General features: G+C 67.7%; 1 protein-coding gene across 1 annotated transcript in view; it reads left to right on the forward strand.

The window, feature by feature from the left end:
* Positions 1 to 12,754, forward strand: part of TBCD (tubulin folding cofactor D) — a 130,618-nt gene extending 117,864 nt beyond the window's left edge. Inside the window, exons 29-39 of the mRNA XM_036034290.1 lie at positions 455 to 595; positions 2,169 to 2,252; positions 2,747 to 2,914; positions 2,989 to 3,127; positions 4,807 to 4,928; positions 6,472 to 6,549; positions 8,423 to 8,512; positions 8,782 to 8,869; positions 9,688 to 9,797; positions 11,697 to 11,781; positions 12,500 to 12,754. Of these exons, the coding sequence (XP_035890183.1) occupies positions 455 to 595; positions 2,169 to 2,252; positions 2,747 to 2,914; positions 2,989 to 3,127; positions 4,807 to 4,928; positions 6,472 to 6,549; positions 8,423 to 8,512; positions 8,782 to 8,869; positions 9,688 to 9,797; positions 11,697 to 11,781; positions 12,500 to 12,514 (1,120 nt within the window). The 3' untranslated portion in view covers positions 12,515 to 12,754. The remainder of the gene's footprint in view (positions 1 to 454; positions 596 to 2,168; positions 2,253 to 2,746; positions 2,915 to 2,988; positions 3,128 to 4,806; positions 4,929 to 6,471; positions 6,550 to 8,422; positions 8,513 to 8,781; positions 8,870 to 9,687; positions 9,798 to 11,696; positions 11,782 to 12,499) is intronic.
* Positions 12,755 to 14,094: the final 1,340 nt, after the last annotated feature.

Genomic DNA, 14,094 nt, shown 5'->3' on the forward strand with positions numbered 1-14,094 from the left:
GCTGGCAGCCCCTGCGTGCAGGGTCCCTGGTCCCTGCTCCCAGACTCTCTCACGCCCGGCATGCCGTCCTGTCCCGGGTATGGGGGGGGGGGGGGGGGGCGGGGGGGCCCGGCCGTGCAGAGCCCAGACGCTGCCTCCGCACTAACACCGCACCGTCTCCCTCTGCCCGGGGCGGGGGCGGGGGCGGGGGGAGGCTGGGAGGGCCCAGCCACACGGCCTCCCTGTGCAGGCGCACTGTGCAAGCTGCAGGCTCCGGGGAGTGTGGGTCTGGAGGAGAGCGCGCTGCACCAGCGAGGCACGCTCGGGGTTTCCGAGCCTCCCTCTGAGCCGCTGGTCTGTCCTGAGTGTGTCCCACTGGGTGGGGGGCACACGTCAGGCTGGGACAGCACGAACGTAGGGAAGGCCGGACAGGACTCGCAGGCAGACGTGAGCCGCTCCACGCGTCTGATTTCAGGGTGTGCCAGACCGTCGGAGCGAGCGCAGAAGGGGCCCCGGACGAGGTGGTGTGCAGGGAGAACGCCGCCCAGGTCTACCGCACGCTGCTGGCCTGCCTGCAGGACTACACCACTGACAGCCGCGGGGATGTGGGCGCGTGGTGAGGCTGGGGCTCCTCCTGGTTCCAGGCGGGAGGGCGGTGGGTCCTCACCGGTGTTCCAGCTGCCGCTGTGGCTGCCCCCGGAGCAAAAGTGCGCCCGGGAGGAAGCCACTCGGGGCTCCCCTGTGGGGCCCGGCAGCTCCAGAGGCCAGGCCTGCTGCGCGCGTGGTGACGGGTGCCTGGCGCCCGGGCAGGGCCTCCTGGGCGCCCTTCGTCCCTGTGGTGCTTGGTCTTCGGTCCTTTTCAGAGGCCCTGGTCCTCCGTGGGAAGTCTCGTCTCTCTTTCATCACTTTTCCCACCGTCTTCTTCTTTGTCAACTCCTTCCTTGTGGTTGTTTCTGACTCTGCCCACGCACTCCAGCGTCTGTGATCTGCGGGTCGATCTCTGTGCTTGTGTGTTACCACGTTAGCACTCGGTCTTTGTTGTTAAACATTTAATTTTTAACTGAATTCTGAAATTGTTCAAAATTGCAGAGGCTCTGGGTCATGTGATTTCCTTTGAGCAAGTGGTAGGTTTCCTTACATCAGGCTGACTCGGGCCCCGGGGCCCTCCTGCTGCACACGGGTCCCCTCGCTGCTGGCCACCCTCTGCTCAGCCAGTCAGGAACTGGCAGGCCCCCACCCCCAGGGGTGTGTGCAGGTTCGGGGCCCCCGAGTGCCTCCCCAAGCCTTCCCTGGGAGTGCCATGCCCACAGGGGCAGGGGCTCCGGGGGAGCACGCCGCCTGCTCCCTGATGCCCCAGCGGTCCCTGTCCAGAGCAGCAGGACTGGCGGGTGGCCACACCCCGGTATCTGGATCCCTCCGGCTCCCGTCAGCCACTCCCCTGCCCATGTCCGCCCTGCAGCTCTGAGCGCCCTGGGCCTGCACGCGGTGCTGCTCTTGCCAGGCCTCCCACCGGCTGAGGCCCGTGCCTGTGCCCCCTCTCCAGTTCGAATGGCACAGGCTGTCTCCCCGATGTGCCGCATCCGCTCCTTGTGGGGGGGGCTGCCCCGGGCCTGCGGGCCCTGCTGGCCCTGGAGACACTGGCCCATGTGTCTGTGATCCCTGCGGCCCAGCTGTGTCCCGTCTGGGCTGAGCGAACTTGAGAGGCCCAAGTTTAAAATGCTCCTTTCACTCGGGGGTTAGGCGACTCACAGCATGGACCCAGCTCTTCAAATTGCCTCTAAGCTCGTTGTTTCCTTGCTCGGGAGCTTCGTAGTGGACAGAGCCCTCCTGGTCTGGATACCCACTGGGCAGCAGAAACAGGCAAAGCCAGAAAGCCCTCAGCGTTTTCCTGCTGGGAGAAAGCTTCCTGGGGGGGCCTGTTTTGCATTTCACAGTTCTCGGGGAAATCGGCGCTGCTTCTGGGAGAGCAGTCGTGACAGCGCGCCGGGACCCGGCTGGCTGTCTGCGGCTCAGCCCCTCGACGGTCCAGACCTCGTGTGGGCTCAAACGCTCCTAGAGGGCGGGCCACCGGCTGCCTGTGCTGCTCCGCAGGCCTCCCACCGAGTGCAGAGTGCCGGTGCGGCCCCTGAAACCCCAGGCTGAGGGCGCAGCTGCCCCGGAGCCTGTCCTCACGCCCTCTCCCCCTGCAGGGTCCGAGAGGCTGCCATGACCAGTCTGATGGACCTGACGCTTCTCCTGGGGAGGGACCAGCCGGAGCTTATCGAGGCTCCCATGTGAGTCCCTGCCACCACCCGGTGCCTGCCCCGCCCCCGCCCCGCCCCAGCTCATGCCCAGGCGTGCCCCCCATCGGGGCTCAGGCCTGCCGGAGGACAGCTGTTCCTGGGCGAGGCCCAGGGAGGGGCCCTTCTCAGCTTTGAGCCCTTGCACCCCAGTGCCTGCTCCAGCTGGGGGCCTGGCTGTCCCCCTCCCGTCTGCTCCTGGGACATGGGCCTGCCCTTGGGCAGCTCAGTAGCAGGGGCCTTTGTGCCCCTCCCTCACTCCAGCGTTCCTCCCCCTGCGTTCCCCTCCTCACTCAGTCCTCCACCTCCTCTCTGCCCCTGTCCCCACCTCCTGCTGCCCCCCTCCCAGCCCTGTGTGTACTCACTGCTTGCACCTGAGACCTCGTGCTGGGGCTTCTGGGAGCCGATCAGCTGCCCTGGGGCCCGGTCGCGTGCTCCGCAGGTGCCTCCGGCTGGAGCCGCGCTAATGCTGGGGTCTCCGTTGGCAGCTGCCAGCAGGTCATGTGCTGCCTGGCCCAGCAGGCGAGCGAGAAGATCGACCACTTCCGTGCACACGCCGCGCGCGTATTCATGGCGCTGCTGCACGCCACCGGCCCAGCCGGCCCCACCGTGCCCCATGTGCCGCACCGCGAGGAGCTGGAAAAGCTGTTTCCCAGGTACTGGGGCTCTGGCCGCCGGGCCGCCTGGTGGGAAGGGGCGCCGGGAACCTAAGCTTGTGCCTGTGTTGCAGGTCCGACGTGGCCTCCGTCAACTGGGCGGCACCGTCCCAGGCCTTCCTGCGCATCGCCCGGCTGCTCGGGCTGCCCATCTACCGCTACCACGTGCTGCTGGGTCTGGCCGTGTCCGTGGGCGGTCTCACGGAGTCCACGGTGAGGGCGCGTCTGTCCTGGGACTGGGTGGCCTCGTCTGGGCGCGGGCCAGGGGTTGGGACCTGCACCCCGGGGGCTGCGCTGTCCCTCTTCCCGCTGGGTCTCCCCCCGGGGAAGCTGGTCACCGGGGCAGCTGCTTCCTCCGGGCGGATCCCCAGGGTGGCCCTGAGCGCCGGCGCTGGGAGGAGGGCTAGTCGGGCCGGAGCCCCGGCGCTGACCGGTTGCTGCACGCAGTTCAGCTGCCCCGAGAGCTCTACGGTCTTCCTCCGCCGCCGCCGCAGCGCGCACATCACGGACACTACGCGTGGCACGCACGCCGCGCACGCTACTCTGGGCCTGGTTTCCGGGTTCCGTACCTCCTGGTGCGCCATTGCCGTTCTCTGGGGTTGCGTCCCCGTGGGCTCGGAGCTCCGTAACCCTGACCGCTCACCGTCTGAGCGACGGCGGCCCTGGCCGCCCCGCCCTTGTTCCCGTGCGCATGCGCGTCCCTGCGCTTCCTTCGACAACGCAGCACAGCCTGCCCTTGCCGCCACCGCCGCCGTAGTTTTGGGACAGGCGGTGGGTCCACGAAGGACCGCGGGGGATTCATTGTTCTCTGAATCGTGGGTTCAGGGTTCCGGCACCTTGGGGACAGTCTCGCCCGGGTCCCACCCCCGCATGCGCGTCCATCCGCCCGCCCATCAGTCCGCTCTGCCCGCCCCTGCCCTCCGCTCTGCTGTGCGCCCCTGTTCTCGGGGTCCTGCTCTTCCTTCCGGGCAGCTTCCCGGGGTTTGCTGTCATCTCTCCGAGAGACTTCTGTTTGGGGGGCGGGGGGATGTACACATCTAGTCCTTGACTTCGTTCTCAGATCTTACCCCTCAAGCCTTGTTGGCACAGGTTCACCTTGGGGATAGCGAGTCTTTTTTTTCAGTCCCCACGTGGCATCCCGGCTCCAGCGCTCTGTGCAGTCGGGGGCGGGTCTCGTCCGCTTCCTGCTTCTCTTCGGCCGGACTCGCTCTCTTGGTTTGGGAATCTGAGGGGAGGGCCAGGGGGAGCCTGTGGCCACCAGCTGCGGTCAGTCCCCAGGTGCAGGGCACGCTGCAGGGCAGCACCCTCTGACACAAGTCGTTTCTCCTCTCCTTGGCAGCTGGTGGCTGCTGGTGTCCAGCCTGGAGAGCCCTGGCTGCCTGCTGCCGCCCCATGTCGCTGCCCCCCGGGGGTTGCTCTGCAGGGGGTTCCCCGTCCCCACACTTGGCGGCCAGGCCCAGCTCCTGAGCGGGTGTAGTGCTGGCTGGGGCGGCCTCTGAGCGCAGCGGTGCCTCGGGGGCTGCACTTGGGTTTGCAGTGTGAAGGTTTCAGAGCGACTGGCCACTCGTGACGCCAGGCTTTGGTACCTGGACCTGCTTTCCGTGGATACCCACGGCCACCTGCCACCGACGGCGTAGGGGTCGCTCTGGGTGTGGAGCGACAGTGTGTGCGGGAGCGGGCTGTGCTGCCACCCTAAGGGGAGCGTTTCTCCCTCAGGCGCGTGTACTGTGTCTCCCCAGTCCCGCTGCCCTGGCCGGGCCTAGGCCGGGGCCTTCTCCCTTGGGGTTCAGTCTCCGCTGCTGCTGAACAGCTGAGTCTGCCCGCCGCTGCTGCAGGCGGGGGCGGGGGCGCAGCGGTCCCGTCTGGGTACCAGCAGGCGCCCTGTGTTGCAGGTCAGGCACTCCACCCAGAGTCTGTTCGCGCACACGAAGGGGATCCAGGACGACCGGCAGGCCGTGGAGGGCTTCGGCGAGTCCCTCCTGCAGGTCTTCGAGGACAACCTTCTGAACTCCAGGTGCGCGAGTGGGTTTGAGGGCGGGGTGGGGCCGGCAGAGGCGGGGGTCGTGGACACAGCCAGTCTCGGCCCCTCCAGGCCCCCCGTCGCCGCTCCGGGGCCCCCTGCAGCCCGCCCTGTGCGGGGGCAGCGCAGACACCGCTCTCGGCGAGCAGGAGCCCGGCCTGTGGTCTTTCCTCTTCCTGACAGCCCGGGGGGGTGTGAGTGGGTTCTGACAAAGTGCACGTAAAGCGTGCATCGCAGCTGAGACACGGCACACCCACACCCGAGGCTTCCCTCGACCCTTCACTCTCCCACCCAGCCCCAGGGCGGCCTCTGGTGCCGCCCCTCACGCCTGCATAGTGGGAGCTCCCCCGAGTTTCAGGTGGGCGCTGCCCTCTGTGCTCGTCTCGTGTCCGGCTCCTCGGGCGCAGCGGCTCTCTCAGCCACCTTCTGCTGGCCGGGCGTGTGCACTCGCTCGCACCTGGTTCCTCTGTCTGCCCGGGGCGGACGCTCCGGTGGCGCTGCCGGCTGAGGCTGTGATGGGTGAAACTGCGGTGAGCGCCCGCCCAGAGGCCCTCCGTGGACGGCTCTGTCCGCCTCTCCTGGGCGCGGGCCAGGGTGCACTGGCTGGGTCGTGTGGTTGGCAAATACAAACTTTTTAAAAACTGTGAACTGTTGTTCAGAGTGACTGCCATTTGCATCCCTGCTGACACCACCTGCTTGTTCCCGGTGACCCCCCCTCCCCCGGACGCCCAGCTGAGGGCCGGTGTGTGACGAGTCACGGCGTCCACGTGCGCCTCCCTCCCTGTGGAGGGCATGGCCGTCCAGTCAGCTCTGTCCTCTGGTGGCGGTCGGTTCGGGTCCTTCCCCGGGTTTCTCCCTCCTTGAGGCCGAGGGCAGGTGTTTCTCCCGTCGGCAGCCTCTCCCACGGCAGGCCCCTCGCGCTCGTGCACTCGGCCACCCCCTTGCCTTTCACGTCCCGCCCGGGGAGCCTGCGCCTATCTCCAGGGCACCGAGGTCTCCCTCAGGTGTTTCGTGGGGGCTCTGTGGTGTTTGGCTCTGTGTTCCGACCTGAGGCCCCCTCAGGGCGAGCCCTGTGTGATGCGGTGCAGCCCCGCCGTGTCCACGTGCCCGTCCTGCGTGTGGGGGTGGGTGCGCCCGCACCAGGTGTTGGGGAGCGGTCCCATCGCCCTTATGGCTGTGGTGCCCGCACCACACGTGGGCTGTGGACACGGGAGCAGGGACTCTGCGGTTCTCGATCTGCTTTGTATTTTTAGCCGTGACCTTTGAGGTTGAGCCACGTGAGCCCCCTCTGCTTTCTCTCCACGGGGCGGGGTTTTCCCAACCTTCCCCGTTTCCAGCTGGAGCTCCGAATGGGCCTACGTTTCGACAGGACTGTCGTGGTGCCATGGGTGGCAGGGTGCTGTGGTGCCAGGACTGGGTGGTGCCGTGGCGCGGGGGCCGGCGTGGTTTGTGCCGAGTTTCCCGCCCCTCACTCGCCCTCTCTCCCTCCCTCCCGTGGTCCAGTGCCTGCGGTCTCACGGACGCCCTCTCCCCACAGGGTGTCGGTGCCGCTGCTCAGGATGCTGGACCAGATGCTGGCCCACGGGTGCTTCGACGTCCTCACCGCGGAGGAGGAGTGAGTGCTCATTTGCTCTCCCCGCCGGGGCTGCTCCGAGGCCCGGGCCTCCCAGCCTCCCTCCCAGGAACTGTGGCGGCCCCAGAGGCCGGAATTCTGGGGGCAGTTTCCTAGCGTCCCCGTGGTCGGTCCCACGGGCCCTGTCAGTGCCCTGTCCCCCGCCCCACCGTGAGGCTGGCACTGGGGGACTGGGGGGCCCGAGCTTACCGCAGTGGACAGAGCGGGGTGGCTACGGGCTGGGTGCAGGACCTGGGTCAGAGGCGCCTCCGTCCTCAGCTGCGTTCAGGGCTCCGCAGCTGCCCGGCAGCAAGGATCCGTCACAGCCGCTCCGTCCCTCCTTGTCCGAGGCTCTGTCCTCATCTGCGGCTCTGTCCTGAGTGGGCCCCCGTGGAGGGTGCCTTGCGTCCCTGGGGCCGTGGTGTCTGGCTGCTGCGCTGACGAGGCGTCTGGGCTCAGGGCTGCTGGGCGTGGTGCCTGGCCTGGGTCTGGTGTTGACACATTTCCGTGAGGTGGAAAGAGCTTTGGAGGTGTCAGGTGGGCCCCGGCAGCGTTGGTCCCCTGCCCCTTCTGAGGCCTGCTCGCCGCCTGGTGTCCTGGCCAGCGGCAGCCATCGCTGAGTGGGTGGGGCTTCCTGTCATCCGTTGGGGGGTCTGGCACGTATGTTGTCACTGGGCTCAGGCGAGTCCTCTCGGGTCCCGGGAAGCCCCGTCCCCGCTGGAGGCTGCACGGGAGCCGACTGCAGACGCGGGGAGGCGTGGGTTCTGGACGGGTCTCCTCCGCGTGCCCCTGAGCAGGCAGGAAGCCGGGCCGTTTCAGCAGGCCCCCTCCTGCACCTGCTGTACCTCCAGCACCGCAGTGGGCAGGGTCCTCTGCAGCCACCGTCTTCCTATACATGTTTGGTCTTCAGTTGTCTCGGGTCAGTGGGGCAGGGGGGATCTGGTGCTTGTTTCTCCACGTCCTGGGGGCCCTCGGGTGCCTGCCTGGGTCTGAGGTCAGCCCCCCCGGCGTTCACGGGTGTCTCCCCGCTGGCTGTGGGGTGCCGTCCTTTCTGATTGTTCTGCCTAAGATTTTAACATGTTTTTGGTTTGAAATTTTCAAAATAGAATGGCAAGAGAAAACATCTTCTGTTGTGAATGTAGCTCTCTTAGTTTTTCTGCCATTTTGCCAATTTTTGCTTTGTGTGTTTTGGCTTTACGTTTCGGTGCATGCACGTTTGAGGGCGCCTGAGTAGTCAGCTGAGCCTTTTCGTTTCTAGTGACACGGCTCGGCCTCGCAGTAGCGGGGCGGCACCAGCTCTGGACTCGGAGCTGTTGCGGGGACTCTTCCCCGATGTTTCTCGTGACGCGTGTCCGTTGTCCGTGCGTCTCGTGGGCAGCGGGCAGTTCTGCGGGAGCCCCGCCAGGCGGCCCCCGTCTGCCCGCTGGGCCGTTGCCTCTCGCCGCTGGGCCCTGCACCTGCGTCTCCCTTCCTCCTGTTTCCCACGTGATCCGCAGTGACGTGACTGCGTCTTCCCACGTTTCTCTCGCGTGTGTTTGGGACGACTCACTCCTCTTTTCTTCGAGGCCACCCTGCCGAAGTCTGACTTTCAGTGTTTTCTCCTCTTCCTGGACAATCCCAGGGACTTAGTGCATTAGGCCCATTTACAGTTTCAGTTCAGTTTGCTTTGTGCGTTGGTCATGCCGTCCACAGGCCCGCCCTCCCGAGGGGACGGGGGTGGGGCCGTCTGCACAGCTGTGCCCGTGCAGGGGCCAGGTCAGGCCACCTGGCGCGGCGTCCCCCAGGGACGTGGCCCTCAGGGCGTCCCCTGCCGGCCGCACAGCACCAGCACCAGCACCAGCACCGGCACCAGCACCGGCCCTGTGCTTCCCTGCAGCCATCCCTTCTGCGTGAGGCTGCTCGCTCTCTGTAAGGCCGAAATCCACAAGTCCAAGGACGTGCAGAAGCTGCGGTCCAGCATCGCCGTGTGAGTCCCACGTCACCTCACCACGGGCACGGGCAGTCCGGGGGCAGGGGGTGGGGCGAGGAGGCGGGAGGCGGAGTCTGTGGCCCTGGGCCCCCGGGAAGTCTGTCCCCAGCTCTGCCTGCACGTGACCTTGGCTGGAGGGTTGGTGCGGCGTCCCTGCCCCCTGAGACCTGGACGGGAGGGTGAGGGGTCTGGAGGCGGCTCGGGGGGTCGCTGAGGCTCTGGGCGCCCTCCCGTGCGCACCGGGCTCACCGCGTGGGACCTCGCAGGTTCTGCGGGATGGTGCAGTTCCCGGGCGGCGTGAGGAGGAAGGTGCTGCTGCAGCTGCTGCTCCTGTTGTGCCACCCGTTCCCCGTGGTGAGTGTGCTGCCGCCGGCGCCAGGTCTCCCTGTGGCGGCGGCGGGCGGGGGTTCTGGGCGCTGCTGCTCGTGCCCCCGGTGCTGGGGCGGCAGCCGTGGGGTCCATCTGGGTCTGGGAGGGCGCCAGGCCTTCCTCTGCCTCTTCAGACGTGGGGGCGTGTGGCGGGGGTCCTGCTGCATGGACGCCCGGGCCTCGGGAGCAGCGCCTGCAGGGTGGCTCTCCCGTGTCCTCCCGGGGGTGAGCGGGCGATGCGACGTGAGCCCCCCTCCCCCGCCCCCATGTTTCGTCCTGTGCTGCCCGCCCCCAGGGCCCTGGGAGGGGTCTCAGCAGAGGGTCCCGGATGGCCCCACACGGGGCACCACCTTCACCCAGAACCGCCCGCCACAGGGTCAGGCTTCCTAGGAGCTTTCCTGCGGCTCGGAAATGCCGCTTTCCGAAAGGTGACAGGAGCCCTCGCTGCGCGGCCACACCCTCAGAAATGCAGCTTCTTGGGCCCCCCTGCCAGCTGGTGGGGTCACGTGCCGGGTCAGGGGTCCTGTGCGTGGTCGGGGGCCCCTCCCCCGTGAGGCGTTTCAGTCGGAGCGCTGTGGCCCGGCCTGTGGGCCGGCCCCTGGCTGCGTCCTGATAGGCTGCTGGGGGGGCTGCCAAGGAACCAGGTGGCCTCTCCTGTCTTGGGGACACGTGTGGGCATGGCCAGCTCTCCCGAGTTAGGGTCAGAGGTCAGCACGTCTTTCAGGTTTTAGTCGGACTCGGGGCCCTGTCACCTCTGCTTTGTGTGTCTCGGCCCCTCCCCCGATGTGCCGTGTCCCCGGCAGATTCGAAAGACCACCGCGAGCCAGCTGTACGAGATGCTGCTCACCTACGGCGACACCGTGGGCGTGGGCGTCCTGGACGAGGTCACGGCCGTGCTCAGCGGCACCGCCTGGTGAGTGTGGCGCCGCCCCCCCCCCCCCCCCCCGTTCTCCAGGGCACAGGCCGTGCACATCACAGTGAACGGGACGCCCTCCCTTCCTGTCCCCGCGGTCTCTCCCCAAGCCCCCCCGAAGGGAACAGGACAGACGAGGCTCCCGGCCCCTGGTGGCCTTGGCTGTGGTCTCCCGAGGGGACAGGGCGGCTGTGAGGACCCTGCCTGCCTGCTTGTCCCCCGGCCTCTCCCTCGCACCCCAGGGGAGCAGACCGGTGCCTCCTGGGGCCCAAGGGGAAGGTTTTCAGAACGGAGTGACTTTCCTTTCAAGTGCAATTTTTTGTAGGTAAAGAGATGGGCTGAGCCTTTTTTCTCTGTGGGCTTTTTCATGAACCAATCACGAAGGTCTGGGTGCCGGTGCCCCTGCCCGAGCTGTAGCATCAGAAGCGTGACGGAGTGTGCGGTGTGGGGACACGCGTGTGTGCCCGTGCCGTGTGGCTGCCCCAGGGGCTGCCGTGCCCACCGGCCTCTGAGGAGGGCCCGCAGGCCTTTGCCCAGTTGTGGTGCGAACGGCCACACGCGGACGTGTTCAATCAGAAAGGACGGAGGAAACAGGGTCCCCCCCCCCCCAGACACCCAGTTGCCTCCCACACTCTGCAGGACTGAGAGCTGCCCGCGGGTCTCGGGGTTCACTGCAGGCGCACTCTCCTGTGGTCTCCGTTGCTTCTTGAGTCCTGCTGGTTCTGGGAGGGGCGCGTGTCGAGTTGGGGGTGGGCGGGCGCTGCGGGACGGGGAGGCCTGGGGAGGCCTGGGTGCGTCCGGAAGCCGGAAAGGTGCGGCCCGGAAGCTTGGGTCGGGGTGGGCAGCACTGGCGACGCCACGGGAGCAGCAGGTGCACAGGCGGACGCCGCACTGGCCTGTGTGCTCTCACACGTGCTCACACCGACACACACGCACCCCCGTCCTCGCCCCCTTCCGGAGGTGGGACAGAGCCTGCGGAGGTCCAGCGGCCGTCTGCTTGGGCCCTGGTGGCCGAGGCCTCGGTGCTGGCCCCGAGCTAGCCGTGCCGGGCTCGCGAGGGTCGGCGCGCTCCGCCTGCGGACGCCTGGGGTACGTCCACGCCCGTCTCCCCCCGAAGAGTGGTGCTCCCCTGAGGTCTGAGCTTTCTGGGGAGACAGTCTCGTGAGCAGCTTTGTGTCCCCCGGTGACTGTTCCAGACCAGGCCTGTGGTCTCAGGGGACGGGGGCTCTGCTCCGTGAGCAGCTGGGACGACCCCATCCTCGGGTCCGTCCTCAGCGCCCCTGGAGAGCGCGGCAGTCTCCCGCCCGGGGGACACCCCCTTCTGTGCTGTCAGCTCCATAAGAACCTTTGTGCACCCCGAAAAGGACTGTGGCGAGCCAAGGGGCCTGCGCTCACTGGCGCCAGAGGGTCCCTGGCTCCTCCGGCTGCTCCCGCCCTCCCCCGGGTGGGGCTCTTTCCCTGCACCCCCATTCCTTTCTGCCTGAAGAAGAGCTCCCCTCGCATTTCTCTGCGGTTGCAAGATTTAACTTTTATTTTCAGTGAAAGTGATGAACAGCTTTTAATATCAAACAGAACTTTAAAAAAGCCCCGTGATGACATTTTGGGCCCCACCTGCCCCTCTCCTGCCCCTCACCGGGCACCCCCGTCCCTTCTGTTCCCCGTCGCAGCCCGGGCTGCGTCCTCCAGCGGCTTTCCCAGAAAAGGGTTCGGGAGCGGAGCCCGAGGGAGGGCCAGGGTGCAGGCTCTGGGGTGGCTGTCCTTCCCTGACCTCCTCATCTGGGGTGCCTCGGGGTGTCTGCACCCCACCGGGAGTTGACTGAGAGTGGAAGGTGCGTGTCAGGTTTGACGCCGGCCAGCGGCCCTCCTCGTGGCTGAAGCCGCCCTGCCCTCTCCCCCCAGGGACGAGGAGCTGCCCCTGGTGAGAGCCCAGCGGAACCACCTGTGCGACCTCCTTGGCGTACCCAGACCTCAGCTGGTCCCCAAGGTAACTGACCGCACGCCCCCCACAGGCTGTTCCAGGGACACCTGGGGCTCTCCCCAAGCCAGGCCTGCGGACGGCTCCCTCGAGCCGAGGTGCTCAGCTACCGTCTAGAGCGTCCTGGGCCCACACGACCTGCGGGTCTGCTGGGGGTGGAGCCCCGCACGACCGGCCCCCTGGTCAGCCCGTTCTCCAAGCAGCGTCCACAGGCTGTGCCACACGGCAGGTGCAGGACCTGGCTCAGAGCTGGCCGGCTGGGCCCTCCCGCCTCGCCCTGTGGTTCTCCCTGGGCCGCCGGCTGCCTTAGCCTGCCGGGGTGCCGTCTCCTCACCGCCCCCTTGGTGCCGCAGCGGTGTCAGCCAGGTGCGCCCTTCCCTTGGGCCCCACAGACACCCCCTCCAGGTGCCGGGCGGGCAGGCGCCCATCTGGTTGGCCCTCGGGTGACACTGTGAGGAGTGCAGGTGCCAGGTGAACGTGCGACTCTCCCTGTTCCTTGTGGACAAGCCAGAGGTGACCTCAGCGTCCCAAGTAAACGTGTGTTTACGTCTCGTCAGGAACATCCCGCACACGGGGGTGAGGTGGAGGAGGACAGCACAGGAGCCTCCCCATCGGCCACACCCATGGCCCGGGGGCGGGGCCCAGGTGCAGTTTCCTGCGGGAAGCAGGACCAGAGACGGCAGGGAGACATGCTGACCGGCCTGGCCCCGTGCCATGTCCTCTGCAGCCCGCTGTCCACTGAGGCCGGCCCCGGGAGCTGAGCCCGTGCGCCTGTCCGACGGAGGAGCCGCCAGGTGGGACGAGCACAGGAAACCTGGACACGGCGCCTCGGCCGTCGGCCGGTCCGTTTGCTGAGGGACTCGGAGTCTGTCACCGTGGGGGCGGCTTTTCCTAACACGCGTCCTGCACTCGAGGGGCCTGGGTTGTTGGTGCTTTTGTCTTAAACGCAAACCCATGTCTTATAAAGTCCTGCGCTGGCAGTGTACACCTGTCTGTCTGTGTGTCTGTCTGGGTGAACGGTGGGGCCAGCCGCCTGGGGTCAGAGCGAGGGGCAGCCTGACGGGGCTCCCTCCTGCCCAGGGGTCGGGGAGGCGCTGGGCGGGACAGGCCGGGTGGGTGCCGAGGCCATGCGCCCCTCAGGCCTTGCCTGGCCCAGCTGGACAGCAGGGGCTGCGAGGGCATCGTGGGGCTTTGGAGGGGCCTTTCCTGCCCCATCTGGTGGGGTCAGCGTGTCCGTCTTCCTACCGCCGCCCCCCACCCCGCCCTGTTCCAGCGTCCGGCACCTGTGGGTGTCACTCAACCTCATGCAGCTTTGGCAACCAGAAACGGCTTTCGCCGTGTGTGTCGAGTCCTGCCCACGGCCAGCCGTGGCCACGCGAGAGCCTGTGATGGCAGCGCCAGACCCGGCTGGAAGGCGGGTGTCGGGGGCAGCCTTACAGGCGTCTGCTGCCAGGGGTGACCCGGATGCAGCGCCCCAGGATGTGGGTTCGGGTGACGTGGGAAGTGCCACAGCCCACGTGTGTGACTCTGGAGAAGCCGCCCTTTTTCTAACTCGTCCGGCACCAGCTCACACCGAGTGTCCGAGAGCCAGTGGGGCTGGTGAGTGTAAAGGGTTTGCCGCTTGAGCCAGGTGAGTGTGGGGTGCAGGAGCCCCCGCCCACTGCCGAGGGGAAGGGGTCGGTGCGCCGCCCCCGGGCCCACAAGCCCAGGGCTGTGGCTGGGCCTGGGCAGGGGCGTCCTGCCCTCGTGGGATGTGGCGACAGCAGGTCTGTGGGCGGAGGCTGCAGCGGGCCCTGCTGTGTGGCCTCGCCACGGGCCTCACCGCTGCCCGCAGGTGGGCGTGTGCCGGGGCCAAGCCCGGGCCAGGCTGGAAGCGTTTCCTGTCCACGTGCTCGACTGGTGGCAGATCGCCTCAGGCCCCGGCAGAGAGAGTCCGTGTCCCGGTTGTGTGGGGCCGGGCCTGGGCAGACCAGCGCCCGTCACGTCTCCAGCGTGCGTCCCTTGCACAGGGGTCAAGCAGGGAGTTGTCCACTTCAGACGGGACTCGCTGGGGTCCCCTCGACTGGCAGAGGCCACGCTGGTGCAAGGCGGGCACACACGGCCCCACCCAGCTGGGCACCGGGGACAGGACACGGGGCACGGTGGGGGTGGGGCGGCCGTGCCTGCCCAGCAGCGTCTGGACCCGGCCGCAGAAAACCAAGCAGGCAGCCCTGGAGAAGGGACAGGAGCCCCCAGGAGAGATCGTGGAGACTGACGGGAGGGCCGCCGGTGCTGGTCCCTCTGTGTGATCCGCGCAACACGGAGTTGACCTGCTGGCCAGAG

Source organism: Phyllostomus discolor, chromosome 8 (assembly GCF_004126475.2).
Source record: "Phyllostomus discolor isolate MPI-MPIP mPhyDis1 chromosome 8, mPhyDis1.pri.v3, whole genome shotgun sequence".
NCBI classification, from domain to species: Eukaryota; Metazoa; Chordata; class Mammalia; order Chiroptera; family Phyllostomidae; genus Phyllostomus; species Phyllostomus discolor.